The sequence below is a fragment of the Cornus florida genome, unplaced genomic scaffold (genome assembly GCF_030987335.1).
Source record: "Cornus florida cultivar Cherokee Brave unplaced genomic scaffold, ASM3098733v1 CherokeeBrave_3.0.0_Hap2_Chr06, whole genome shotgun sequence".
Taxonomy (NCBI): Eukaryota; Viridiplantae; Streptophyta; class Magnoliopsida; order Cornales; family Cornaceae; genus Cornus; species Cornus florida.
Genome location: NW_026775576.1, coordinates 20,009,323 through 20,036,113, shown reverse-complemented (window position 1 = coordinate 20,036,113; position 26,791 = coordinate 20,009,323). Strand labels below are relative to the sequence as shown.

The 26,791-nt window shown below is 37.9% G+C and overlaps 1 protein-coding gene across 1 annotated transcript; it reads left to right on the top strand.

Moving 5' to 3' along the window:
- The first annotated feature begins 1,334 nt into the window (after window positions 1–1,334).
- LOC132311157 (conserved oligomeric Golgi complex subunit 5) lies at window positions 1,335–17,635 on the top strand. The gene is made up of 4 exons (XM_059808920.1): window positions 1,335–2,517; window positions 14,484–14,957; window positions 16,166–17,251; window positions 17,340–17,635. Exons 1-3 carry the CDS (start codon window positions 1,396–1,398, stop codon window positions 17,105–17,107), a joined length of 2,538 nt encoding a protein of 845 aa, XP_059664903.1. The 5' UTR covers window positions 1,335–1,395; the 3' UTR covers window positions 17,108–17,251; window positions 17,340–17,635.
- The last annotated feature ends 9,156 nt before the right edge of the window (window positions 17,636–26,791 follow it).

Below are 26,791 nucleotides of genomic sequence, written 5' to 3'. Positions count from 1 at the left end.
CTCTCTTTTCAGTCTCAATGCAGCTTGCTTTAGGGTTTTCTCAAAGGCTTAAAACCTAGAAAATACTATAACAACATATATATAGTACACCTTGAATACAAATCCTATCTCAAAGAGGAAATGTATATGTCACCATTATCTAATCATTGGTCACATAATAATCTGTAATTCCTTTGTGAGTGTACCATAATACCCCTGCCACCTTCACATAAAATATCTTCTAACATACAAGCTCATTGACAACATTGCGAATGTATATGTATATGAATGTATAACAAGTTTAATCATTAAGCAAAAAATGACAACCTGCATATTCTCACATTAGGACCACATAGCACATGTCAAAAGAATTATTTGCAATTTGCATTGACCAAAATGCCTTTGTAGTGACATTTGTCAATATACATTGCCTTCTGCAGCTAAGACTGTGATCACTTGGTCAACTTGAGATTATAAGCAATTCATCACAATGTACCATCATACACATGTATTATAATATAATACATGTGTGAAAAGACTTAATTGCCCCTGAAATGCTCTATAGTAAAATTTCAATATCTGTACTAGGGTTTTTAACCCTAAAAAGCTTGCAAAGAGTCTTCGAGACAATGTACATTCCTTAAGATCATTTGAAAAGTTTTCTTAACACTGTGAAATGACTAAGCTACCCATGTGGATCAATTATACGCACTGTTCATGTCAGAATCACTTAGAGCTCAATGTAGAGAACCTGTGACAGACTTTTTGACATTTAAAAGTGCAAACCATAATTCAAAGGTGGGACCAGCACACCATCGCTGTCGTTTCTTGTAAAAATATTATAGAACAATGTTATTTTGTTAATTTAATTTATTAGTCACTAAGAGGGGGTATTTTGGAGAATTCAATTTAAAATTCATTTTATTCTAAATTTTAAATTGTTTCAATTAAACTATTTACAACCAAACAATTAAATGACAAAGGTTTAATAATTATTGGTCCATTTAAGAAAAAACTTAATCCGTAGAACTGATCTGATCTGACCCAATATCCTACGGATCAAACTGGTCCTTGTCACGAATCGGATGGAATTCATATGTTTTTCAATTCGTTACCAAAAGATCGGATTAGGACTGATGCAGCCTAATCCGATTAGATCGATCCGGGGCTAATCATCTATATTCCATTTATTTAGTTGTCTCTTTCTTTTTTTTTACAATTCTCTAATGTAATTCATCCATAATTAAATGAAATTGTTCATAGAACAAAAAAATTAAGAGCCTCGAGCCAATAAAATGAAATTATTGGATTCACTCTACGTGTCATTTTTCCTGAACTATAAAAGAGAAGAAAGAAGCTCATAACATAACAGGTGAAAAACTAACTGCTAAGCAAGCAAGAAGTGCGCACCCAAAAATGGCTTCTCCAGCGATCCAGAGATCCCCACTCCCTTCCTCTTCTTCTTCTCCTCTCCAACGCCTCTCTACCTTCAAAGACAGAACAACAAACACACCCAATTCAACCACGACCCCACCATCTACCTCATTCTCATTTTCACCACTTGATTCCTTCTCTTCCGATCCAATCTTCTCCGCATTCCTCTCCTCCGACTTCGACTCCACCCGCTTCTCCTCCGCCGCCCTCTCCTCCGGATCCGCCGCCGCCCGAGCCGAGAAGCTCCAAGATGGCATCCGCCTCCTCGAGAAGCAGCTCCGTTCCGAGGTCCTCTCCCGCCACCACGACCTCCTCTCTCAGCTCTCCTCCCTCAGAGACGCCGACTCCTCCCTCGCCGCCCTCCGATCTGCCGTCTCCACCCTCCAATCCTCCGTCCGCAGAGTCCGCTCCGAGATCGCCGACCCCCACCGCCAGATCCGCGCCAAAACTCTCCAGCTCTCCAACCTCCACCGCACCACCGAGCTCCTCCAGTTCACCATCCGCGTCCTCCGCCTCTCCAAGAAACTCCGCGACGTCATGGCCGCTGCCGAATCCGAACCCGAAAAGCTCGACCTCTCCAAGGCGGCCCAACTGCACTGCGAGATCTTGAGCCTGTGTAACGAGAATGAGTTAGCCGGCATCGCCGTGATCGATGAGGAATTGAATTGGGTTTTCGATGCCGGACAGAAGTTGCGGTCAGAGGGAATGAGGGTTTTGGAGAGAGGATTGGAGGGTTTCAATCAAGCTGAGGTTGGGGCGGGCTTGCAGGTGTTTTACAATCTTGGTGAATTGAAGGCAACAGTGGATGGGTTGATAAACAAGTACAAGAGTCAGGGTGTGAAGAGTGTGAGTGCTGCGCTGGACATGAAGGCCATTTCGGCCCCTTCCGGGGATGGGTTTGGGCCCGGACTTGGAGGGATACAGAGGAGTGGGACACCGCAAATTGGCGGTGGGGCAAAGGCAAAGGAGGCACTGTGGCAGAGGATGAGTACTTGTATGGATCAATTGCATTCCATTGTGGTTGCAGTTTGGCATTTGCAAAGGGTTCTGTCGAAGAAAAGAGACCCTTTTACGCATGTTTTGCTGCTTGATGAGGTCATGCAGGTGAGTGATTTGAAATATCTGTTAGAAGTTGTTCAGTCTGTGTTCTCTCATCTCTTTTTGTTCCGGGTGTTCCTAGAAATCAATATTTGTTTTCTGTAATGCAGTGAAGATCTATGCTTTCAGTAATAAGAAAGATTAAATGGTTAACAAAATGAAGCATCATGTAGTTAACGATGAAGCAGTGAAGATATAATGTCATGATTGAGTTAATGATGAAGCATCATGTAGTTCTTAGAACATTAAAATGCCACGAGACTATAGCTTCTCAACTGACCTGAAGTCCCCATTTGGCATGTTTATTCTTTTGCATTTTGCCAAATGATTCAAGTTATGTTGTTGAGTTCTAGTTAACATATAGGCAATGCCACTATCTATAATTCATGAATTTTATTTAAAAGCGAAATTACATTGAAATACATATTTTGTTATACTGAGAACCAATTAGTGATTGTTGAAATTGTCAACTAATAAATAAAGGAATAACTATAGTGCTGTTGGTATTGGGATTGAACAAGGATGATTTGATGCTCAGAAACGTGCTGAAGGATGTAGTGTGGATGTGGTTTTGGGTTAATATATTGTTTACATGTTCTTATGGAATTAAAAGGAAGTTTCATGTCTATTGATAGTTTAATACTTAAAGGATGTTTCTTTTGAGTAATATATGCATGTCAAGTATTCACTACCTCAATGCCATGTTAAACTGAATTTATTGATCATTACATATAACTCAGTTAAGATACTGTATGAAAGTATGAACTCGCGCAGTTGAATTCACAATCCACTGCCTTGAGCCACTTAGCTACATCCGTTGTTTCCCTTTTTTCTCGAGAAAAAAAGTGGGCTATTTCTTTGCGAAATTGTTATGCTTTTAATGCAATGTCTTGTGGGTTGTTTCTGAGCAAGATGTTTAGAAAAATTAGATTTCTTTTGTCATCATAACGTGATTCTTTTGGTTGGCATGTTGAATGTGTGACTTGCACCATTCTTGATTTGCAGTGTTTCAGAATAACAGTGTAAACAAAAGTTGATCTGATCTGATCTATGAGGTGGTATCTATCAATTTTTTAAATAAATTAAAAATTTTCATTGTTATCAACTTTGCCATGAGTTGTTGATAATTTGTAATTTTTTGTTTTCAAGATATAGGAAGTTATGGATGTAAATTTATTGTAAATCTGCACAGAAAAGAAGTGAAGTTGTTTCCGTATATTGCATTACAGTACTGTCGAATTACAAAAGATGAGATATAATGTAAAGCCTAACTAAAATAGGAAAAGACAAAGTTACCCTTAATAATTATAGAAAAGTACAAATAAAATTCAACTCTCTAACAATGGAAATATGTAGACATGACATATCTCATTCTTTGTTGATCAAATCTCTTTGCTAAAATGTTGTCACTACGGCTTTATGTGCTAGACATGCCTACCACATGACACATGCCCAAAAGGTGGGTCCAAGATCTAATGAGAGAAAAAGCATTCCAATTGACTAGAAGTTCATTAGCTATTATACAACCTTATACCTACATTCAGATGGATATTTTCCATTGAGTGAAATGCTTTTGTTGAACATGCTATAGTAAATATATTCATATTCATAAACAATTCCTTGAGAAAAGGAAGGGGGGGTTGAGTATCAACTAGGATATATATATATATTCATATTCATGGCTAGGATAAAAGTAAAGACACTGACATTGTAGTTAACTATATTTAGATACACAACTGCATCCTGCGACATGCTTATCCAAGTATATGATCATGAATGAAACCATGAGCTATGCAACCTAGGATCTAGATTTCTCTGCTATGATTTAGACCATTTAGTATTGGTGGCTTTATCAGATGTACAACAAATTTTTGTTATGAGGATTGATTGATCACCCTCAACTAATACCTTTCTTATTCATGGCTTGAGCTACTTGAAGGCCTCTCTATGAGAACTAAAAATTTGGCTATGCTAGCTAAACCAATAATGTTGTGCTTTTTGTAAGAAAAAGTAGTGGTTCCTTGACTATCCTTATTTTACTCTCATTCCTAATTTTCCTGGATTTCGAGGAGAACAATTATGAAAAGAGCCTTAATTTATCTCCAGGACGAGCTTGAGAGCTTGGCCGCTTTTTATTTTTATTTTTTATATAGCATATCAAGATCTCATCATGCAATATGATTTTGAAGGGATCTATGTTATATGACAAGTTGGACCTTTACCCGAGATTAGTAATTTAAACTATTTGTCAAATACCAATCAATCCATCATGCTAAATATAACACACATCCAATTTAAAACAAATTAAAGTAGAATAAAATAGCACAGTGGACACCAAGATTGTTATATGGAAAATATAAGCGGGAAAAACCATGAGAACTGGTTTAGTCAAATCAAACAATTAGGTTGACAGTTCAATGACCCCCCCAGAATCCTTAGTTACTTCTTGGCACAGGCTGATCCACCAAACCCACTGCTTCTTCAATAGGCATTTGATCTATAGATCAGTCGTCCACAAAATGTCATTTGATTGATTGTTGTTGGTGTTCTTGTCAAATCAACTTTGCAGCAATTTACATGTCAACACTTATATATGAAACTCGCTGATCTTAATATATATGATGATTGATGAATGCTTAGAGATAAATATATGCACTCAATTTTTTATAAAATCTTTTTAGCTAATGCATCTCCCTGTATATCATGGTTAATGACATGACAGAATATTTATAGACAATCCACAGTTGTAAGAGAATAGAATTTTAGTGTTATAATCTGAAAAGGAAACTAGATTTTCGAGTGGCTTGGTCATTCTAGGTTGACCTGTCAACCAGTCGAAGTGCTTTGTGAATCTATATTTGCAAAATTTTCAAGCAAGGTAGTTTCCAAGAACACCTTTATGCAATTCCCTTAGGATTTTCCAAATCGAAACATGAAATTCAAAAACTCTAATCCATGTATGCATGAATCTTAAATTTTGATGAGTGCATATAGCAGTGTTATTTACCTTTGTACCCTTTGGTGTTGCATATTTTGCTTTTTCCCTCAGTTGAAACTAGAACCTTGAATTACATCTTTGACCTTGTTGAAGAGGTAACTAACATGACACTTACCATGACACTAACTCACTCCTAAAAATCTAACTAAACTAAAAGTAACAACAAAATTACATACTTTAGTTTTGATCAATCAAATATACGCCACCATAAGTCTTATTAACCCAACAGTCTCAATTAGACCTAGAGAGAGGGGCTCATAAGTTTTTTGCACGCTTTGTAAATATTTTCATAATCTAAACTTCAATCGTTTTCAATGAATTAATTAATTATTCTCATGCAAATTTTCATCCAACCAAACGATCCAAGCCACAAAGCAATGAAACAAAGTAATCAAAGAGAACAATAACGATGTGCTTTGTGTAAGAAAATATAGTCGTTCCATGACTATCCTTATTTTACTCCCATTCCTAAATTTCTAGGATTTCCAAGAGGAAAATTACAAAATGAGCCTCAATTTATCTCTAGGATGAGCTTAAGAACTTAACCACTTGTTTATATATATATATATATATACATATATATACATAACATATTAAGATCTCATCATACAATATGATTTGGAATGGAGCCATGCTATATATGAAAGGTTGGTCCTTTACTTGAAACTATGATACCTGAGAGTACACAGTGTCCTAGATGAGGTAAGTACTGAAACTCTAGGCTTTAATAGAAAGTTAGTGCAAGGTCCATGTTTTGACTGGGGGTGGGGAGTGTTATTGGTCTTGATGGTAGTTTTGACCACTTTTTGAATTTCAACAAACTTACTGAAAAATCAAATTTTAAATTAAACTAAATGTCAAATACAAATCATCCATCATGCCATAACACACATTCAATCAAATGCAAATTAAAGTAGAATAAAATAGCACAATGGATACCAAGATTTTTGTGCGGAAAAACGAAATAGGAAAAATAATGGGACCTAGTCCAGTTAGATCAGAATCCAATGTCAGAAAGAGATTACTTCTAGGTTGACAGTTCAATGACGCTAGAACCCCCTAGTTACCTCTTGGCACAGACTGATCCACCAAACTCATGCACAGAGTCTGTAGTCACACAGTCCGCTCTGTCAACATAGATAATGTTCCTCATGTGATCTGCTGCTTAAATTACACTTTGATCTATAGATTAGTCGTCCACACACTCTCGGTTGATTGATTTTTGTTGGCGACTTGGCATTGATTCTTCAAATCAACTCTGGAGCTATTTACATGCCAACATTTATATATCACATTCACCAATTTAATATATGAGGATTGATGAATGCGTAAAGAAAAAATATATGCAATCAATTTTTTCTTAAGATCTTTTTAGCTTATGCATCTGTTTGTATATTAGATCCTTGCAAATTCTAGTATCCTTCGATTGATCTGTCGACTACCATCTTCAATTGCGCATCAAATTGCCAGCTACAGCCTTAGGCTTCGTTTGGATTGATAGAATTGGAAGGAAAAGAAAAGAAAGGAAAGGATAGTGATTTTCATGTTTGGTTTGTTAATGAGGAGAGAAAATAAAAGGATTTGGAGACATATGGAGGGATAGCTTATTTCTCCAAATCTCTCCTTTGCTATACTTCCAAAAGTGGGAAGATTTGGAGAGAAAGGATAGCAACTTAAGTGACACTTTCATAATACCGAAAATAACCTTAACATTTTAATGAAAGAAACTTATAAAACTTTGGTTCAATAAAGAATCTAGTCAATAGAGGATGACGTCACTAGGGGCGATTTGAGGGCGAGCGTGGTTTTGTTTGTTATGAAGTCTTATTTAGAAATTGCAAAGATTCCAAGAATTACACTTACAGGGGTTGTGGAGTCGGCAATTCCCCATCGTGGGCCGTCACTTTACATAGACGGGGGATCCGTCGGAGAGAGAAAATCGGTTCTCTTATCTTGTTTGGTTGGCCGGTTTGACAAGGAAGTTGGGGGGTGTGATCGGATTGAAGAATGTGCAGCTCGGGCATGGAATACGTCTGGTGGGGTTGGGGTTACTCCCTTATCCGATTCACTTCTTTGTTCAGGTTCCCTTCTCAGGCGAAGGCTCAACGGGTGTTGAAGGAAGGCTGACGGCAATGGGGTTCTACAACTTTGCGGATCGATGTGTGGTCGATGTGTGGTCCTTCAGAGTTGGTTGTTGTGAGGTTCTCAAAGACAAAGGCCTTAAACAAATCCTGCTGTTTGGTCTTCCTCTTCATTTATGGTGTCACGCCCTTTTTGTCGAAGTGGGGGATTTGTGTGGTGGTTTCGTGAACGTTGTTGCTGACGAAACGAGGGACGCCGAGAGTGTCCGTATCATAGTGAGAATTGGATCAGCTTGTCCGCCGTTTGTGTTTATCAACGACGACACCTTCTGTTACAAGGTTGCGATCTGGGAAGAAATCTCGCCGGAGTTGGTTCCTTTGGCAGAGAGTCTTGAAGGTAGCCATAGGTCATATCACAAAGGGGATGAAGAGATGCTGCAAATCCGGCAATGGATGAAGGACAGAGAGGCACAAAGAGCGGTGAAATTTGTGGGAGGAAGATCAAGTGGTAGTCACGCGCCGAATAAGCGCGTTGATGCTGACAAATAGAAATATGCACGTGGCTGGCGTTCAGGCCTTCATCCAGATCCTTCCTTATCCTTATCTTTAAGGGTTAATGAAGAGAATGGGCTGGCCATAAGTCTGACTGGGCTAAAAAAGATATGGGCCAAAGGGTGAATCATGGGCCTATTAAATACGGACTATTTAAGGCCAACCCATTTTCGGATAGGTTTGGGCCTCGGACAGCCCACACCAAACGAAGAGTTATTAAAAACGGATCCAACTCCTTATTAGTTTCTTTTTTCAATAACCCAAAATCTGTTACGGGGCCAGACTTAAAAGAACAAGCCCAAGTTCAGGTTCAAGCCCATTCCTCCTCTTCTTCTTCTTCTTCTTCACAGGGTCTTTGGTCGATGACGGAGAAAACAATGCGAGACACGCCGACTGCTTTTGTCGGCCGTCAAGGCTCTGGATGGACACGCAAAGAAAAACAGAAATGGGTAGCACGTCCTACTGCCTCTTCTCCAGGTTTGAATTCTGCTGCTTTTTCTCAGATATCTCTCTCTTCTCCTTCTTCGTCTGAGGTTTTAAGAAGGGGTGGTCATATTGTGGAATGAAGTTTTGTTCAACAGAAGGATTGTTCTAGTGATATTGTTCCACGGATGGAAGGGTCACTGTCTTCATTGAACTTGGTTGGCAGTGGAGAATGCTGTAACGTAGTGATCGTATGTGTTGGAAAGGATTTGATTTTCAAGCTAACAGATAATTTAGCTGTGTCATTGATTAACGAACTTAGGCTTTTTGTTGCTCTGAAAGGATTGAACTGTTTACCAGCAGAAACTGAAGCTAATAATGTTTTTGATTTAATGAAGATTGCCACAGAGGAGGTTGGAACAGAGATGGATTTACAGTTGAATGCGTCTGGGAATAGTGAAGAGAGAAGAGTTTGCTGTTCAGGTTCCTTCGCAATAGGATTGTTCTCATGATTTTCACCCTTGGACAGAAATGGATTATTCTGACGTTGATTTAATGGAACCTTGGGCAGTTGTGCGCCCTGATTGCTTAGAAACGTCTGATGATTTGGGCATGAAATGGGTGAATGACAATATTGGTATGGTTAATGCTGCTTTGGGTGTTTCTTCGGAGGGTGATGCTGATTGTACTCGGTCCATTCTTCATGCTATTGTGACAGGAAATGAAATTACAGAGACTTATCAAAGCATTAAAGTTGGCAAAAATAGATCACAACGGAAAGGGGAACATGAGATGAAGAACCTTATTTCCAATGTCAATTATGAGGGGAAGGATGGAATTTCCAAAGAAAGGGGAAGGACTAGAAGTGGGAAATGGGGGGGAGGTAAACAGCTGATCATCTTTAGTTCTTAATGAAGCTACGAATTATTATATGGAACGTCCGTGGTCTAAATGATCCGGATAAAAGAACGGTGGTTAAGGTTGCTTTGAGGCAGTGGAATGCTCGTGTTATATGCTTGCAAGAAACTAAGATGAATGCTATGTCTGACGAGGTGGTAAGGAGTATTTGGGGAGGAAGGTTTGTTGAATGGGAAGTTTTAAATGCTTCTGGCACATCAGGCAGAATTCTTATTTTGTGGGATCGAAGATGATTGTCCAGAACGAATATCTAGAAAGGGCACCATTCCTTGTCATGTGTGTTTCAGATGGAGGATGATAATTTCAAATGGGTCTTTTCTGGAGTTTATGGACCTGTTATTGATTGTGATAAACCAGTCTTTTGGGAAGAGCTCAGCTTTGTCAAGGAATTGTGGTCGTTGCCTTGGTGTTTAGGCGGAGACTTTAATTCTGTTAGGTCTCTGCTTGAGAGATCTACTGGGGGTAGATGGTCGGAGATGACCTAGTTTTCTGATTTCATCGATGGCCATTTCCTTGTTGATTTGCCAATGGAAGGGGTTGCTTTTACTTGGTCTAATGGTATCACTTTCTCAAGGTTGGATCGGTTCTTGATTTCTGGGGATTGGGAAGAAAAGTTCCCGGATGTTACTCAAGTGGCTTTGGTTAGGGTAACGTCCGACCATATACCCTTAGTTCTTAATTGTGGAGGGATGAGATCCAGACGTACGCCTTTCCGCTTTGAAAATATGTGGTTAAGATCTGAGGATTTTCAAAGGAAAGTTCAGTCTTGGTGGGGGGAAGCATCTTTTACAGGTTCTCCTAGTTATGTCTTAGCTAGGAAGTTTCAGGTTCTCAAATCTGAACTTAAGAAATGGAATAAAGAGGTGTTCGGGAATCTTGAATGGAAGAAGAACAGAGTTTTGGCTGATATTGCTGAACTTGACCGTCTTGACGCGCTGGGGCAAGACGTGGAGTCTTTATGTTCCAGAAGAGCGTCTTGTCAAGCGATTTTTGCAGAGATTGCTGTTATGGAGGAGATTTCGTGGCGTCAGAAATCTCAGGCACTGTGGCTCAAAGAAGGTGACCGTAATACAAAATTCGTTCACAGACTTGCTAACGCCCATAGAAGATGTAATCACATCGAGCGTATCCGTGTGAATGGTACAGAGTTGTGGAGAGAAGATGAGGTGTGTGGGGGAATTGTTTCTTTTTATCAGCAGCTTTACACTGAGTCTTTGGAATGGAGACCTAAACTTGATGTGTTGCGTTTCAATTCTATTTCTTCGCTGGGTAGTGACGGGCTTGAGGTTCCTTTTACTGAAGAGGAAGTTCTTAAGGTATCTAGTTGTAACGGGGATAAAGCTCCAGGGCCTGACGGTTTTACTATGCGATTTCTCAAGGAGAGTTGGGAGGTGGTGCGCAGTGAGGTGATGAACACTTTTCAGGTTTTTCATTCTCAAGGCACTTTTGAGAAATCTTTGAACGCTTCTTTTATTGCCCTTATTCCTAAGAAGGGTAACGCCTCTGATATTAAGGATTTTAGACCAATCAGTTTAGTGGGTTGAATGTATAAGCTTATCGCCAAAGTTCTCGTTCTTAGAATGCGGAATGCATTGGATGGAATTATTTCAGAATCACAAAATGCTTTTGTTGGGGGACGACAGATCTTGGATTCTGTCCTTATTGCAGGGGAATGTATTGACTCTAGGTTGAAGAGTGGTGTTCCTGGTATCTTATGTAAACTTGATATTGAGAAAGCCTATGATCACGTGAATTGGAAGTTTCTTCTTTACCTGATTCGGAGGATGGGGCTCGGAGATAGGTGGATTAAATGGATAGAAACTTGTATCTCGTCCGTTATGTTCTCGGTGCTTGTGAACGGATCTCTTGCTGGTTTTTTTGCGAGTTTGCGTGGCTTGAGACAAGGTGACCCCCTATCGTCCTTCTTATTTCTCATTGTCATGGAGGGGTTGAGTAGATTAATGAAAAGAGCTGAGGATTTGGGTTTTATCAGGGGTTTCAGAGTTGGTAGAGGAGTTGCCAATCAGATAGAGATTTCCCATTTGTTGTTCGCGGACGATACCTTGGTTTTTTGTGATGCTGACGTCTCTCAATTGAGATACTTGAGGTGCATTCTTACTTGTTTCCAAGCGGTGTCCAGTCTTAAAATCAATGTAGGAAAGAGTGTGATTGTTCCAGTGGGGGATGTTTCAGATATCTCCTCTTTAGCTGCTGTTCTTGGATGTGGAATGGGTGCTTTTCCACTTCCTTATTTGGGACTGCCTTTGGGGGTTTCCTCCAGGATAGTGGGGAGTTGGGATCCGGTAATCAATAGGTATGAAAAGAGATTGGCAGGATGGAAAAAAGCAATATCTCTCGAAAGGGTGGAAGGTCATTCTTATTAAGAGTACCCTCTCGTTCCTTCCCACTTATTTTTGTCTCTGTTTCAGATCCCATGCTTTATCGCTGAACGGATTGAAAAAATTCAACGTGACTTTCTCTGGGGTGGAAGAGCAGAGGAATTCAAGTATCATCTTGTTAATTGGGACCAAGTTTGCAAACCTTTGAAATTTGATGGTTTAGGTATTCGGAAGATGGTCCCTTTCAACAGAGCTTTATTGGGTAAGTGGTCATGGAGATTTGGTAAAGAGCGTTATCATCAGTTGAGAAGAGTTGTCTCGTGTCGATTTGGGGAGGAGAGTGGGGGTTGGTCCTTTCGTCCTGTTTCTGTCACGGGCGGCGTTGGCATATGGAAATTCATTCGAAAGGGTTGGGATGTGTTTTCCACCCACAACAGATTCAAAGTTTGCAATGGTAGGCACGTTTGTTTTTGGGAAGATTTGTGGTGTGGTGATCAACTGCTGTCTATTTCTTTTCCTCGCCTCTTCAGTATTGCCGAAAACAAGCATTCTTACGTAGTTGATTGTTATCATCTTGATAACAGTAGGGTTACGTGGATGTGCGTTTTAAACGCTCTTTTCAGGATTGGGAGTTGACAGAAGTTTGCGCTTTTTTGGACTTGCTGTATTGACAGAAGGATGTTGGCAGAGGTTGTGATGATATTGTGTCGGTGCCTTCCCCTCTTGGTAGATATGGAGTACGGTCCATGTTCATGTGTTTGTCCAACTTTAATGGCTATGAATTCCCTTGGAAGTTTATTTGGCGTTCTAAAGCTCCTCTTAGAGTTGAATTTTTTGTTTGGACTGCCACCTGCGGAAAGATTTTGACATTGGATAATTTGAGAAAGAGGGGTAATACCATTGTGAATTGGTATTGTTTATGCAAAACAGATGGAGAGTCCGTGGATCACATTCTCATGCATTGTCTTGTTGCGTTTGATTGTTGGAATTTAATTTTCAGCATTTTCGGTGTTCAGTGGGTGATGCTTGAACACTCTTTTCAATTAATCAACGCATGGAGAAGATGTCCAGTTAAAGGTCATGCGCGTGCTTTTTGGAGGATCGTCCCACATTGTGTTTGGTGGTGTATTTGGCGAGAGAGAAACAATAGAAATTTTGAAGGGAAAGAATCAACTATTGCTCACTTAAAATCTCATATTCTCCGTTCTCTTTTCTGTTATGTTAGAGGAAGCGTTTGCTCCTCGATTGCTGATCTTTTTGACCCTTTGGATTCTCTATTGGTCCTTAGGGTTTTTGTTTTTTTGTATTAGGGACGCGTTCCCCTTTTGAACGTTTTTCTAATATATTTTACTTATAAAAAAAAATTTTAATGAAAGAAACTTAAAAGACATCGGGTCCCCACATTAATATTAGGGTATGATAGTAAATTGGTTAAAATGGTTTCTTTTCTTTTCTCTTCTCTACCTTTTCCAAACAAGAATGCTATCCTTTCCTTTCTTTTCTTTCATAATTTATCCCAACATGAATACACGTCATTGCTATCTTTTCTTCTCTCTCATAACTAATGTTATCATTTCTTTTCTTTTCTCTCCTATTTATCCAAACGAAGCCTAAAGTAAATTTACTTGGATCTCCAGTGGAAAGTTACAAAGAATCAATTAGCAATTTGTAGTCTGTGTTTCTTCATATTCTTATGCAAGCAAGCTATATTTATATCCTTAGAAGTAGTTAGTGTAGAAATATGGTGGCTCCATTCTTGTAACTTCCAAAGGCGTACTGGTCTTGGAGGTGGACTACAGCAGTGGGAAATGTAAAGCTTTGTCTTCTAAAATGTATGGCTGTCAATTTTTTTTTTCACTTATAAATAAATAAATAAAGAAGACACTAGATTAGTTTCGCGGTCATTTATAATTTTTCGTACTTATTAAAAAAAAAAAAAAAAAAAATTATAATTTTTAGTGAACATGGAAATAATTATATGAGCCCAAGAATTTCTATTAGCTTTGAGATTATTGTTGATTTATTTCAGCATTACAAAACGAAAACTAGCCCTTGGCTTTATCATTTATGATTGTCTCTCTCTCTCTCTCTTCCGTTTTTGTTTATGGGTAGTGAGACTAGGTCAGTCTTCACTGAGTGATATTTGTGCATCATGTACCGACTATTTTTATAATTGTAAAGCAATTTCTAGTTTAAAAAGATGAGAGAGGACATGCTCAAGGTTTTGTATTGGAAATGCTCTTCCTTGGATATCAAAAAAAAAAAAAAAATGAAATTATAATTTTTAGTGAACAATGGAAATAATTATATCAGCCCAAGAATTTCAATTAGCCTTGAGATTATTGTTGATTTATTTCAGCATTACAAAAAGAAAACTAGCCCTTGGCTTTATCATTTATGATTGGTCTCTCTCTCTCTCTCTCTCTCTCTCTCTCTCTCTATCTTCCGTTTTTGTTTATGGGTAGTGAGACTAGGTCAGTCTTCACTGAGTGATACTTGTGCATCATTTACCAACTATTTTTATAATTGTAAGGCAATTTCTAGTTTAAAAAGATGAGAGAGGACATGCTCAAGGTTTTGAATTGGAAATGCTCTTCCTTGGATGTCTGTAACCTCTTTTTATTTTTTTTAATTTTTATTTTTATTATTTTTATCTCCTAGGAAGGTGATTCAATGTTAACAGATCGTGTTTGGGAGGCCCTTGTGAAATATTTTTCCAGCCAAATGAAGTCTGTTTTCACTGCTTCAAGCTTTGTGAAAGAGATATTTACTGTGGGATATCCAAAGCTCTTCTCCATGATAGAGAATCTTCTTGAGAGAATTTCACGTGACACAGATGTCAAAGGAGTTCTACCAGCTGTCAGTTCAGAAGGAAAAGATCAAATGGTTACTGCAATTCAAATATATCAGACAGCTTTCTTGGCCCTCTGTCTGAGTCGACTGTCTGATCTTGTTAATTCCGTATTTCCAGTGTCAAGCCGTGGAACTGTTCCTTCCAAAGAACATATCTCAAGAATTTTATCACGCATTCAGGAAGAAATTGAAGCTGTTCAGCTGGATGCACGTTTGACACTTCTTGTCTTGCGTGAAATCAACAAAGTTCTGATTCTGCTTGCAGAAAGAGCTGAGTACCAGGTAAATTTTATTTTATTCTTTTTCTCAGTTGGTTTTGCTACTTTATGTAAATGAAGCATGAGATTAAATATGACTATGTATTTCTACCTAAATTATGCAACAGTTTTCATTGTTTATGTGCTAGAATTTCCTAGTCATATAATCTTCCCTTTTTCTGCCCCCCATGGTTCATAATTTTTCATTCTTCACTTTTGACTTACCTCATGACTGCTAGGGCAATAAATGACTTCTTCATTTTCTTTTGGCAATAAGTTATTGTTCTGTAATTCTATTGGATCGCTATTCAGCATTGCTTAGTTAAGAACTTGATTGCGCCATTGATATGGGGATTGATCAATCAGCGTGCTAAGCAATAGAGCTACTTCCTTGTCTGTTCATTTTGGTTCTTGTATTTCAAATGCTATAAATTCCTTTGAAGTCCTTTGGTTGTCGAACTCACTTTAGGGTAGTTCCAGTAATTGTGTTGGAGAATTATATATCAAATGAATATATTTGATATATAATTTACAAAAACAAGGCCCCATCCATCCTATCCTTAATGGGAAATTGGGTCATACATTTTGGGTACTTATTTTGTTGATTATATATGCTGTTGTGATTTTCTTGTAATCTCTATTTGAACATTACTTTGTGAAGCACAGAACAGAGTTAAACTTGTTTTCGGATGTAGATGCATGTACCAAACTTTGCTGTTAGGCTGTTTTGTTACTTTTCGACGGCATCCATTGTCTTTTCATGTTATACATTGGAATTTGAATATAACACTGACCATCCTAGGTCATTATTACATTGTAGGTCGATATTCATTTGATTATGAATACATTATGTTTGTTTTCTTTACCATGGGACCAGGGAATAGCGGGTCATATTATATATAATACATAAAATTTATATTACCTAAACTAGGAATTGTGCAAGAGCGCAAATATTTTCTGTTATGTTTCAGATCTTGAAGGCTGAAATGAGGGTGTGTTTTTTTTCCCCATATTGGTAAAGCATGTGTAGAATGTAAGTAATTACCAACTATGATGCATAGATTTTGATCTGATCACGGTTTGAACCACCCCCAAGTCATATAGTACCTCATAGTATGGATAGAGGATGTGAATAAACTATTTCACTGCAACACTGTCCTTGAGGAAGTACTCCTTTTGATCCTTGTGTTTGATAATTGTACATTAAATTATGTAAATATTTTGTGGCGGCAGATATCTACTGGCCTGGAAGCACGGCAAATAACTGGTCCTGCAACTGCAGCACAACTCAAGAACTTTGCATTATGTCAGCATCTGCAAGAAATTCATACACGCATATCATCTATGATCACCGGACTGCCCACTATTGCCTCTGATGTCTTGTCCCCATCACTAGGTACCATATATGGGGTTGCATGTGATTCAGTGACATCCTTGTTCCAAGCCATGCTTGACCGGCTTGAGTCTTGCATCTTGCAAATTCACGAACAGAACTTTGGTGTGCTTGGCATGGATGCTGCTATGGACAACAATGCATCCCCTTACATGGAAGAGTTGCAAAAATGCATTCTTCACTTCCGTAGTGAATTCCTTTCTAGGCTGTTGCCTTCTTCATCAAATGCGATCACTGCAGGAACAGAAACCATATGCACTAGGCTTGTCAGGAGCATGGCTTCTCGGGTTCTGATATTCTTTATAAGACATGCTTCTCTTGTTAGACCTCTCTCTGAGTCAGGCAAGTTGAGAATGGCTAGAGACATGGCTGAGCTGGAGTTAGCTGTGGGCCAGAACTTGTTCCCGGTTGAACAGCTTGGTGCGCCATATCGAGCCCTTCGTGCATTCCGGCCCGTTATTTTCTTGGAAACATCTCAATTGGGAGCATCTCCTCTTCTTCAAGATCTGCCACCTAGTGTCATACTTCACCATCTTTACTCTCGAGGCCCAGAAGAATTGCAGTCACCAATGCAAAGGAACAAACTTACGCCTCTACAGTATTCATTGTGGCTGGATTCTCAGGGTGAGGATCAGATTTGGAAAGGTATTAAAGCAACTCTAGATGATTATGCTGCAAAGATAGGAGCAAGAGGAGACAAAGAATTCAGTCCCGTATATCCTCTTATGACGCGACTGGGATCATCTTTATCAGAAAACATGGTGGCGTTGCAAAAACCTTGAAGAGTGGTATAAGCTGACATAAACCATTTGTCTGTGTAGATGGAATGTCCTTCACTAGGTTTTTGCTTTTAGAAACAGTTCTGCATATGAAAATTGGACCAAACCTATATTGTTCCATGCTAGTTTACTTCCCTCTTTTTTAAGGTACGTGATTTCTGTAACACGTTTTGTTGGAGTTTATACTTGCTGCGAGCAAATTTATCAACTTTTGTTGTTCTGTTGAATATTTCAGGTCTAAATCTTATTCATTGAGAAGAAAAGAGGGTCAATTGCTAATCAACTCTGCTGAGCTTCTGGATGTCGTTCAATTATGTTACATTCTGTATATTTCCTCCCGATCCTTCAAATTTTCTTCCCTTTTTTACTTGTTTGCATAACCTTTTCTCACCCACTTTTAAAGAGGCTGTACTTCGTAAATTTTGTTTCGAACTCACAATAATTGTTATTGTTAAAAAAAAAAAAGTCCGGAAATGACTTGTATTCAAAGATATTAGTGTTTCATATTTAAACATCGACTTTAATTACAAACTGGCCTCAATCATCAGTAAAGTAGTTGGAAATCTTTGTAAAACTTGTATTAAGTTTTAAGAGGTAAACTGTTGCCAAGTTTGAAGTTTCTACATTTGCTAGTGTAAAGAAGAGATGGTTGGAGATTTAATTCTAGGGCGAAAAGTATGTGCGCCATTTCCTTCAAGGAGAGTGGAGGACCGAACATTGAACAAAACGGAAAAAGAAGCAGCAGCAGAATTCTATAACACAATCAAGATAGTGGGGTAGTGCGGAATTGAAATAGAAATTTGATTGTAGTGTGTAATTACTAATTATGTTTATATGGGCACACCTTTTAGCTCATGCTGAGGCTCGAACTTCAGCCTTGTTGAGAAAGTCTACAATATCTTGGGGTATAATATTTTTGGGGCTTCTCAGTCATTGGATCATCTATCAGGTGAGTTCTACCATTACATCTAATGGCTGGAAACCCCGGGGGTATGGTATCTTCGGGGTATTGTAGACTTTCACCTCTTCGAAGATGGTGAGGTTATACTAGAGGTATTTGGTATCTTTGGAATATTGTAAACTTTCACCTCTTCGAAGATGGTGAGGTTATACCAAAGGTATTTGATATACAGCAGTTTGGACTAAATTAAACTTCTACAAGTACAAAGGGTCATGAAATAAACTTCCAGTGACATTTCTCTGCATTTCGGACTAGGATTCAGTTCAGTTAACTATTTGTCCAGTCCATGCGGTCCAATTTTTCTTGCCCAGTTTTTGCCACGTTGAACCGTTAACTAACCATGGTTTAAGCTTGGTTTTGTTTCGTTGAGGCAGCAGTGGGCAGTAAATGAGGCAAAAGTGGGCGCCAAACAAGGCCTATCTCGCGCGCGAGGAAATCCCTCTAAAACCCACAGTACCCTAAATCCCACCATTAGGTAAATTATTTCCCAAATCCTGCCATTCTTTTCCAAATCCCGCCATAATCGATTTTGTTTCCACAAATCGATTTCTATTTTGTGTGTTTGTAAGGAAACAAAAAATTATTGGGTTTTGATTGTGGGGATTAACAGCTAACTTGAACACCTAAATTAAGGGTTTTGTTTAGCAATTTTGACGACAACAAGGTGAGTATTTTCACTTACATTGTCTAATTCCTCAATTGATTTCATCAACCAATTCCCATAATCTGTTTATGTTTTGACACATAACTGTTTTTGTGAATTGCTGAATTTTAAATAATTTGTTTCCAAAAATCGATTTGTATTTCCAAAAATCGATTTATGTTTTGTGTGTTTGTAACGAATCAAAAAATTAGAGGGCTTTGATTGTGGTGAATGGAGTTGATTATGGATTAACAACTAAATTGAACACCTAAATTAATTTGTTTAGCAATTTCGACGACTGCAAGGTGAGTATTTTCACTTACATCTTTTAATTCCTCAATTGATTTCAACAACCAATTCCCATAATCTGTTTCTGTTTTGACGAATCCCATAACTGTTTTTGTGAATTGCTGAATTTAAAATCATTTATATGTTAATTGTTGTTTTGGTGCCATATATTTCTATATTTGACAGCAATGATTTTAGTTATCAATCCACTGTATTTTATCCACTTTATTTTATTACTATCATGTTCTGTTTATCATACTTCATAGCAAACGTCTCTGTTTGGGCTTAATTTTGTGTACATGATTCCTAAACAAATTTTGAATTTTTGAGAATATATCCCTTACGCGCTATGTTATATCCACTAACACAGCATTATGTTTCTTCTATGTTACACATTTATGTTGTAACGAATTTGTGAAGATAAAAATATTGGCATAAGACTACTATACTGATGGGATCATGTTATTTTTATCATACTTTCACACTTATTTCTTACTTCCGTGGTGCAGCTGGCTTGTTATTTGATTGTAGGAATCATGAATGAAGAAAAGTCACACGTTAATGTTGATTTTGCTCAGATTGTTCATAACGGCCATAACTTTGTTTGTGTTGAGAATGTTGATAATGATAATTGTGATAACGTTGTTTATGTTGAGAATGTTGATAATTTTGTTTATGTTGAGAATGTTGATAATGTCGTTTGTGTGGACAATGTTGATAATGTGGATAAAGACCCTTAGGTCTGGAACTCGAACTGGTTGTGGTGCACGGATGGGAATTATATATGATAGATTAAAGCAAATCTATGTTGTATCTAGGTTTCTAGAAGCACACAACGACCCTTTTTTCAAACCTAATTTGAGGCACATAATGCCCTCGCAAAGAAGTATTAGTGTTGCTTGGTCATTTAATGTTGAATTGTCACATGTCGTAGGGCTTTCATTGTCTATTGCATTTTATTTAATGGCAGGGGAAGTTGGTGGGATTGAATCAGTTGGCTTCATAAAGCGTGACCGACTCAATTACTTACAAAAGAAAAGGCATTTGGATATGTAACATGGTAATCTGGTGTGACTCTTGTCACATTTCAAAGAACAGTGCCACAAAAATTTGCCATTCTATGATGACCTCCAATTGGACAACGAACAAATGATAATGAATATTTTTTGGACAAATCCTGGTATGAATACAAATTATAGTCATTTAGGAGATGTATACACATTTGATAGCACATACAAAGTGGTGTGAACTTGCGTCGATCCACAACCAAAGTGCAAGGTGTGTGATGAAATATGGCCAAGTTTGAATTTGTAAAATGCCACTACCACTACTAACGTAGCAAGAGTGAGTAGGGATCGTTCCAAGGGAAAGGCACGGTATTTCGGAATCAATGTTGGATTAGTAGGCCGAATGATTAAAAGAGGGATTTGTTGGTTGAATTATACTACAATTTAACTAAAATAATGCAATGTAAAACAACTAAACAAATGAGGTGTAGAGAATGAGAGAGGATTCTTGGAGACATAGAGTTCACCACCAAGCATTGCCTTCTTAGACATTCAATATTTGATAGATTAAGGGGATTATATGTTGCAAAAGAAAGTGTGAGCCATTAATTGAAATATTAAACATGGATGGCCAAGTAAGCATACATTGTCTAGTTAATCTAGCGAATAACACAATATATCAAATTAAGCCATTAATCCTTCCATAAGCCCACAGTTAATGCACACTCAAGAAACTAGAGAAATATACTATTTGTATTCATAAGCATGGAACATCAAACAATAAGAATGAATTGCCCACCTATCTAGGAAATTAAAGCAATTACACTACAATTATGCTAATGACATAAAAATTAAACTAATTAAATAAGGAGGTGGTACAATCCATCAAGAAATAAGTATGAATCATCAAATAAACCACAAGAGTAATCCATTTAAGCACTATGCCTTGACCATCACTAGATTCATAATATCAACACACATAGACATACATCAATGTCACAAAATTTAGAGTAAAACATATGAACATTCATTCTAACATACATAGACATATGGATAGAATTAAATAATCAACTGGAAGCATTAAACTACACAAATCATGTAGAAACAAGATTTATATATATATGAGGTCAAAACAAGAATTATCACACAAATCCCCATTAATTACAAAACATCAAAGTCTAGGAGGCATGCTTAGGGCTATCTCTAGCCCCAAGAGAATGGTTTAGCCACTCACTGATGTTGTCATCCAACCCTCAAGGGCTATCTTTATGGGTGAATTCATCCTCCTCCCTTGGTGTTCTTGGTAGAAACCCTAGATGAGTGAAAGAACTTTCCCAAAATGTATGTTTCTCTCTCTAATCTCTAGCTAATTCTCTCTCTCAACTAACCAACCTCTTACTAAAAATGGCCAAATTCCTTATATAGGTAGCTCAAATGTCACACCCAATGATTAGACCTCGTGCACTAGAACCTCCAAATGATTGCACAACGAGTACACCGTCAATTCAGCTTGAAATCTGTTTTGCATGCAATTTGAGGCAGTTCGATCGATCACATGGTTGCTCTGATTGATCGAAGTATGGCGGCGCACTTTTTGGATAAGGACAAGGCTGGAATATTTTTGAAAAAAGGACAAAAGTGGTTGGTGAGGATAAGATCAAAAGGTTCGATCGATCGGATAAAAGGTTAGATCGATCGAATAGGAAATTTTCCTGAGGATAAGGACAAATGGCTCGATCCACCATAGCAGGGTTGGAACGATCACAGTGTGATCGATTATAGCCTGGTTTGATCGATCGTAGAGGAATTTTTCACCACTTTGCTTCCACTTTGTTCCTTTCTTCCACTAGACTTTAGGTTGCTTCTTTAAATTCTCTAATTCAGCTGAATTGACTTATTTTGGGGATAAGTGCCTGAAAAGGGAAATAACATGAAATTAGACTAAAATTGACAAAATAAGATAGAATAAGGTCCTAGAACATTTAAGATTAAGGGGTTTAAATGCGTACCTTTCAACGCTTATCACACCCCCAAACTTAAATATTGCTAGTCCCTAGCAATGAACTATAAAGAAAAATAAGAAACCAACAACTATACAAAAATGAACTAGAAAGCAATAAATGGATAATGCCACTTTCGTAGGGAACACGATTGCATTTAGCACATGCAACAAGCCTTTTAAACCCCTAGGTTACCCCTATTGGACAAGTGAAGTCTCGTGAGGGTTTCCAAAAATGATACCCACAAACATTAAGTACTTTCTCACTAAAGAGGCACCAATATTCCAAATAAACATTAGGAGAAAATTACCTCAAGTATGCAATTTTTCAACCATTTCCAAGCAATCTCCCAAAATTTTAACATCAAGCAAGCAAGTATGGTCCTCCACACATCAAGACAATGATCATGCAAATCAAAACAACTCTAGAATCATTTTTAAGTGAACCGACATCAAATATGTTGCTATTTAAGCCAACTAAAGAAATGATCACATTCGGTCTCAAGCTAGCACACAAATCTAGTACCAATCATCAAGACAAAGAATGGACCTTTTATTAAAGCTTTATTCAACTAGGCGATGTGTCTCTCGTAATCGAATGATATCGTGTAGGATAGTTCTACGTAGAAAGGATGTCGAACCCATAGAGAGATGAGATTTATATTTCAGTTTTTAACTTTGTCCACGGTTTACAAGTAACTTGATTGGAAAGTTTGTTGGTTGTCACGATTTAACAAACTAGAATTATAGTAAAATAACTAACTAAAGCAAATTAAACAAAATTAAATGATCAGAGAGGGAAATCTTAGGGCTTTGATTTCACCACAATCGTTATACTATGGTCAATTAATCAACTCTGGGACTTTAATCAATTCCGTTTTTCAAATGAGCTGAACTCAATAACATTCGTTCAGTTCAGAGTTTAAAGAAAGATGTTTTACCAAATTCAGTTAAGTATAACTAATTTGCGGTTTGTATGGGCTATCCGCCTACCTACTCTACCTACTTTACTTTAACTACTTTGCAAATTAGCCATCTTTCCTAAGCATAGACTATGAAAACATTCATTGGTAAAAAACATTGGAGTACCATTATATGACCTCTATCTTTGTGTCCGGCAGGGCTCCCCTAGATACCATACAACAAGGTAGGTTGAGAGTAAAACATAAACTATTATATCTAAGACAAAGGAATAAAGTTTATATTCTACTAAAGCATAAAAAACCACTGGAGTTGTCTCCAGTGCTCATAGTCACATAATCAAGAAAACATCATAAATTAAATAAATCCCAGAGTCAAAACAATCAAACCATAATATCAGATTGGGTTACATCAGTGCCCTAAGAAAGGAATTAACTACTCATGATAAGGTTGGATATCATTTGTGTTGAGTTCATCCTTCTGAATAACACCGTAAAAAGCGAATGAAATTTTGGACCCCTTCTATCAAGGCTTGCGCCTTCTTTTATAGAAGAAAATAATATTTGGTGGGCTTTTAGGTCTTCCGGCCCAACTGGGATGAGATACGGCTGATAAAGAGATTAATTCCGCAGCTTTTAATCTGACATGTCATGGAAGGCTCGAGCTTCAGGAACGGATGCTCGAGCTTTAGGGCTTATGCTCGAGCATAAGGAACAATGCTCGAGCATAAGGAACAATGCTCGAGCTTCTCTGGATAAATGCTCGAGCTTCAGTAAATGGTGCTCGATCATCACATTGACACTTAACCAATTTTCTTCAACTATTTTCCGAAGCATCTTTTTCTTCAACACTTAAAATATTTTTAGGGTGGAACTCCTTTAACATTACTCGATCTAAGCTTCATAGGCTCGAGCACTAGGTACCAGGCTCGAGCATCTGGGGCTCAATGCTTGAGCATCAGTGGATGATGCTCGATCCTTTGTGGATGGTGTTCGATCCTGGAGGTGAGGCACGAGACCTGGGAGCATAGCCTTTTTATTAAATCAACTCTTTTTATTTCCGACGCCTCATGCTCGAGCTTCAGGGTCAAGGCTCGAGCACCCTTGGTTAAGGCTCGAGCACCCTGAAGTAAGGCTCGAGCATCAAGGTATGAGGCTCGAGCATTTGGGCTTTGTTGACTTTTCTTCTATTCTTTGTTGTGATGCTTAAGCCTCAACACTCGGGTTCGAGCTCTAAGGCTTGAATTGCCTCAAACTTCGCCAATTCAGCTCTTGGCTTGCTTTGAATGACCGGTAACGACTCTGTAAGCTTTGATATCATCATAAAGTCTCGGTTTTAACCATTTATCTTGGAAAGTACCTACACACACAGATTAAACATAAATTAGTCTAATTATGGATAGAAGTATTACTTTAGGCCTTAACAAGTATGTATTTAGGGGATCAAATATGCATATATTCAGTGCTCATCATACCCCCAAACTTACATATTGCTAGTCCCTTAGCAATACAGAACTAAAAAGAGCCGCTTTCGTGGGAATCATGGTTGCATTTAGCCTATGCAAAAAGCCTTTAAACCCCTTGGTTACCCCTAGTGGACGAGTTGTAGTCTTGTGAAGGTTTCCAGTGAAGATACCCATAAACTTCTCAAATCAGTGCCTTAAATGCACAGCAAGCTTATTCAAGCCTATTTTCAAATCATATCTTCCCTGCAGCTCATTAATCAGTAAAGTGCAACAAGTATACCAATCATGTAATTAGAAAAACTTTCAATTTCCAATCTTAATTAAACAACCATAGTCCCCACATATCAGTTCAATCATTTATTCAACAATTTTAATCCCTAAAGATGCTTTTTGAAAGTGATCCTACAATTCATTGTGTGGCTTACTGTTCATACTTTCTTTTTATTCCTTGTCATTCCTCAATTCACAAGCAGACTCTTTAAATTCCAACTCCCAAGGCATTTTTTATATTGTTTTTCCGGGTATGCATTTTTTTTTTCTTTTCAAAAAGGATACTGTGCAATGTTCAGGTTTATTAAGCTTTCTAAATTACCCTTGTAACGAACTTTCAGCCAACGACTCCCAGACCATATGATCTTAGGGCGTTAAGTGTTGAAACACCCCTAAGGACTTAATTATTTAAGTAATCTAGGCAACTTAAACCCCTTATGTAACAAGCTTTCAGCCAACGACTCCCAGACCAGACGATCTTAGGGCATTAGGTGTCAGAACACACTCCTAAGGACTTGATCACTCAAGCAATCTAAGTACAAATCTGAACTTAATCCTTTTCTACTTTTTTTTTTTTTTTTTTTTTTTTTTTTTTTTTTTTCCATCATACTGTTTTTTTACATTGGTGAAGAATTTTTTTTTTCTTTGTTGCATACATACCAATTCTTTCTCTATTTTTTTCTTTTATGCCTCGGTCATCAAAATTATCAAATCTACCTGATCATCTCAATCTAACTCAAAACAAAACAAGACTTCCAATTTCTACCCCACAGACTTCATGCAAGTGTGAATATTGTGCAAAGTGTAGCATCTCAGAGATCAGCATCATTAAACAACAATTATCCTAACAGAGTGAGCCACGAGCCAACAACTGACTTCAAAAATTTTCAAGGAATCCTTTTCACAGTAATGTAGCATACAAACCATTTCTAACCAACTTCAGACTGCAAACAGAGTATATAACCATTAATAGACTCAAACACATGCTTATATCATTAAATATCAAATCACATCCTTGTGTAAGCAGATTAACAATTACAAAATGTCCATTTTCTAAGCCAACCTTACCCCCAAACTTATTGTGCACATTATCTTTAATGTGTGATTCAATATAGTGGTTCCTCTTAAAAGCACCCCCAAACTTAATCTATTGTATCTGGTAAAATCAATAAATTCCAACACATATCAGAGTATCAAGTATATGGAGTAAGTATAGAGAAATATAAACACAAGGATAATATAACCAAAAAACATGTATGAATATCAGAATTCAGTACACTGCTTTTGAAAGAAAGACTTAGGGCAGAAATATAACATATGGAAATAAATACAGCAAAAATATTGCCCTAGTCAACAAAAATATAGAAAAGTCCTAAAACTAATCCATAGGTGGTGGTGGTGGAATGGAAGAAGTGGATGGATCGGACAGAGTGCGGCGAAGTAACTCCTCCAATATGCTCTACTGCGCAGTCAACATTTGACGCAGCACTGTCTGACCATTCTGCAGCTCGGCCACCCTGGCCTGTAAAGCTTTAATCTTAGCCTGAGAAGAACTCTCAGGCTGGGCTGTAGGAGCGGGTCTCCTTCTAGAATCGGAGAGATATACCTCCTCATCCATAGCCTCATCATCATCTCTCCTATCAACAACCGCTATATATCCCTCATCACCAAACTCTATTGCATCTCGGCGATGTGCCGGCATATGTGACCAAACTTTATTCCATTCCCTCATTCCAAATTATGGAGATTCATTACATGATTCCTTTTTTGGGCCTACCACAAAACCCTGCAACTCTAATATCCTGGTGATCATATATGGAAACAACAACGCATGTGTAGGAATATCCTTATGCGGTCCAATCTCAGACCAAAACTCCAGTAGCTGATAGAAAATTATCCTAGGGAACGAATACCAGTGCTCAAATTGAATAGCATAAAGGGCCTGGAGAAAGTCAGTATTCCTAATATTCTTATGTCCAAGAGGATGGACATTAGCAGAGATGATATAATCTATACTCCACAACCTCTTAGGAATTTTGGCTTTGGTAGTATTACTACGCTTTCTCCTAGCAAATTGACCATCACATAGCTTCTGAATTAAATTCTCAGCAATTGGTACCCTAGGGAATGGTG